The following is a 3,860-nucleotide window of genomic DNA, read 5'->3' on the forward strand; positions in this document are numbered from 1 at the left end:
GCCCCCTTGTTGAACCTAATCAGGGCAGGAAGGGGGGGGCATGAATTTTGCAAACAAACAAACAAGCACAGTTCCATGTAGGAAAAGGTGCAATCAGAATGCCAATAACAATATGTTATTTTCCCCATACTGTTTCTTGCATTGTGAATGGTGATTAAAGCAGGAAATTCAGTAAGCAAACACTGGACATTTTTTTTACAAAGGGTAAATGCTGATTTGATCCTTCTGACCTGTTCATAATATACTGTGTAATTCATTTAACCATCGGGCAGTCATGGCTTGAGAGACCACCATAATTCTAGGAAACAAACTTGAATTCAGATGTGGCATGTGTTGCAACCTATAGGGCAAGGAGATACACACACATACATGGCCTTCACATATGTATCTTTCTGTTTGGGATCCTATGCACATTGGGTTCATGTTTGGAGTTATATTTCAAGAAATATGCGAGAGACTGAAGTCCTAATTTAACTAAATTTATCTTTATTATGCAGAGGAGTAGCCGTGTTAGTCTGTAGTAGCAAAATCAAAAAGAGTCCAGTAGCACCTTTAAGACTAACCAACCTTATTGTAGCATAAGCTTTCGAGAATCACAGTTGCTGCCTATGCTGAGAGTGGAGAGGGAATGCTGCGCCGCCCCCACCCCCGAGATGGCAAAGACCGGTCCAAATGACCTGACAGACACCGAAGTTGGGTTAAAAAACAGGCCACAACTTTATTAACATAACAAAGGAGCATTGGCGCCGTATGAGGGTCAGATCCCGAATCGAGTCGGCTGGCCCGCCTGCCAGCCGAAGAACCCACCCCCCTCAGCCATGCTGAGGGGGGGACCCGAGGAGTGGCCTTATCGGGGAGTCACCTGGGTGTACACCCCTGAGTGGCCTCCCCAGCCACCTGGGAGTGAGTTTTCCTAGCTGCCCCCGAGCTGGGCATGCTCCTCCGCACTCACCCCCAAGATTCCTTATGGGAATCCCCTAAGGGAGGGGCCTGGGCGCGCAGGCCCTGGCCCCCCCAAACGAGATCTGACCCGATGCCAACCGCCTACAAAGTTGTGACGAAAAGATTTATAAGAACAGGGAGCGGTGGGTGGGAGCAAGAACTCCACCGACGACTGAGAGGGGCGGGGCCGGCCCCAGGCATTTATGCCGCGGGGGCCGGACCAGAGGGAGAACCGCAGCCGCGGTCCCCTCGGCCCCACCCCGGGCGCCCGCGATTGGGCGGCCGGGGTTTGAAACTATTGGCTGGCCTCGCCCTGGGACGAACGGGCGAGCCCAGCAGCATGGCGGCCGCAACGCTTCCCTCCCCGCAGCACCGGCACCAACCAGGCCCCAGGTAAGTCTGAGGCCGCCGCTTGCTGCCTATGCTGAGAGTGGAGAGGGAATGCTGCGCTGCCCCCACCCCCCGAGATGGCAAAGACCGGTCCAAATGACCTGACAGACACCGAAGTTGGGTTAAAAAACAGGCCACAACTTTATTAACATAACAAAGGAGCATTGGCGCCGCATGAGGGTCAGATCCCGAATCGAGTCGGCTGGCCCGCCTGCCAGCCGAAGAACCCACCCCCCTCAGCCATGCTGAGGGGGGGACCCGAGGAGTGGCCTTATCGGGGAGTCACCTGGGTGTACACCCCTGAGTGGCCTCCCCAGCCACCTGGGAGTGAGTTTTCCTAGCTGCCCCCGAGCTGGGCATGCTCCTCCGCACTCACCCCCAAGATTCCTTATGGGAATCCCCTAAGGGAGGGGCCTGGGCGCGCAGGCCCTGGCCCCCCCAAACGAGATCTGACCCGATGCCAACCGCCACAAGAGCCCGGCCCCCGGGCTCCCTGCCAACGCTCCTAAAACCCCAGCCAAGCCAGTAAGCCGTCCCTGATGTCCTGCAACCATAGGTCTTGCCCCCAGCTGGATAGGTGGACCCCATCTGGCCGGAAAAGAGCCTCCAAGCGGTGCAAAATGTCCAGATGCTGAATCAGGTGACCCCCCCTTCTCCAAGACAAACCGCTCCATGGCACGCGCGAGCCTCTGTCTGATGCCGTCCACTTTCCTAGGGCAGCATGCCCCCCGCCAGGCCCGCCTTTCCAGCAAGTCCGACCAGAGGAAGGTCGTCCGAGGGAAGAGTCCTTGCAGATGTTCCAAGTCGGCACACATGGACCGCTTCAGGTCGGGACACTCCCGCTTGCCGATGTCATTCTCTCCTAGCTGAATAACGATGGCGTCCGGTGGGCCCTGCAGCCAGGCCTGACGCGTAAGCATGGGGACGAGGGACTCCCACAACATTCCTCGGACCCCCATCCAGCAGACACTGAGTTGGCCCTCCAGCCCCAGGTGTTGGCCCCAGCCCGAGGTGGCTGCGTACTTGCCCGCCCAGTGGACAATACTGTGTCCGCACACCCAAACGCTCCTCCTCCTGCCTGAGATAACAACAAATCAAGACGTTAGTGCAAGGCACCCCCCGTGGGGCGAATGTAGGAATGGAACGCGCTGGAGTGCCAGCGACCGATGGACTGAATGACCGGCGCCGGGAGCCCCAAGTCAGCGGCCACGGTTGCCGCCCCAATACGAAAGGAGTGCGAGCCAAACTGCATGGGGGGTAGCCCCGCGGACTGCAGGCAAGCCCTGAGCACCGAGGAGAACTGGTACCGGGAGAGGGGGGAACCGTCCTCGTGTATAAAGAGAGGCCCGGGGTGGGGGGGACGGCACTCCAGAAAGGCCCTGACAGCCCGGACCGGGCATAGTAGCCGGTGCCTAGCTGCCCGCAGAGTGACGGTGGACCCCCGGCCGCGCTGGTCGGTCTTGGAACGCCGCAGGGTGATGGTCACCCGGCGGGGGGAACAGGTCAGGTCGGAGGATGCCAGGGCCCGGCCCGACGTGTCGGAACGGGACCCCGCTGCAACTTCACTGACGCGGAAGGCGCTGTAAAAGGCTACCACGAAGGCGGCACGGAAGAGCCTTGCCTCGCCCGGGGACCAACAGAGGCCGGGCAGTGCCCGAAGCACGCGCTCAAGGATGTCCAACGTGATGGGGCGCCTGCGGTCCGGAGGAAGGGGGGTGAGCCTGGCCCAACCCTCCAGGGCCCGGCGGACAATGAAACCGCAGCAAGGATCGGGGAAGCCCTGGGCCTTGCTGAAAAAGGAGACGGCTGCCAAGTCCCTCCGCATGGAACGCGGGGAAAGCCCCGAACCCTTGAGATGCACCAGGTACCGCAGGACAATGTCCTGAGAAGTGGGCCAAGCCCCACCACCGCCAGCAGCTCCAGCAAAGGCCAAGAAATGGGCGAGCGCTGCTGAGTACGCCCGGAGGGTGGACGGGGCCACTGAGCCCAATACTCCCTGCATCACGGCGTCCCACCAATCTGCCACAGCTCCTCCGGGAAGGGGTCGGGGGTGCGTTGTGCCTCTGGAGCCAGAGCGAAAAACCTCTCCATCTGGAATCGAGATAGTGCGTCGGCCAATCCGTTATCCACACCTGCAACATGGCGGGCTGAGAAAGTAATGTTAGCGGCAAGGCATGTTAGTACGAAGCGGCGGATGAGGCACATGACCCGCTCAGAGCGAGAGGACTGCCGGTTGATGACTTTGACCGTGGCTAGGTTGTCACACCAGAAGGTGACCCGCCTGTCCCGCAGTTGAGGCCCCCAAATGACCACCGCGACTACAATGGGAAAGAGTTCCAGGAAAGTAAGGTCCCTGACGATCCCCGAGCCTGCCCAGGAGGGAGGCCAGCGCTGAGCGCACCAGCGCCCCCTGAAATAGACCCCGAACCCCAGGCTCCCAGCCGCGTCCGAATGGACTTGCAAGCTCGGGCCCAGATCCAGGGAGTCCTGCCAGAAGGAAACCCCGTTGAAGCCTGACAAAAACTGCA

General features: G+C 59.6%; 1 protein-coding gene across 1 annotated transcript; it reads right to left on the minus strand.

Moving 5' to 3' along the window:
• Positions 1–2,434: 2,434 nt before the first annotated feature.
• LOC129323382 (integrase/recombinase xerD homolog) lies at positions 2,435–3,334 on the minus strand. The gene has a single exon (XM_054969917.1). The coding sequence runs from the start codon at positions 3,332–3,334 to the stop codon at positions 2,435–2,437; it is 900 nt and encodes a 299-aa protein (XP_054825892.1).
• Positions 3,335–3,860: the final 526 nt, after the last annotated feature.

This window comes from Eublepharis macularius, chromosome 2, assembly GCF_028583425.1.
Source record: "Eublepharis macularius isolate TG4126 chromosome 2, MPM_Emac_v1.0, whole genome shotgun sequence".
Classification (NCBI taxonomy): Eukaryota; Metazoa; Chordata; class Lepidosauria; order Squamata; family Eublepharidae; genus Eublepharis; species Eublepharis macularius.

Bases quoted from the DNA above. Each gene is read 5' to 3' on its own strand.
- LOC129323382 (XM_054969917.1), bottom strand. From the start codon at position 3,334: ATGCAGGGAGTATTGGGCTCAGTGGCCCCGTCCACCCTCCGGGCGTAC.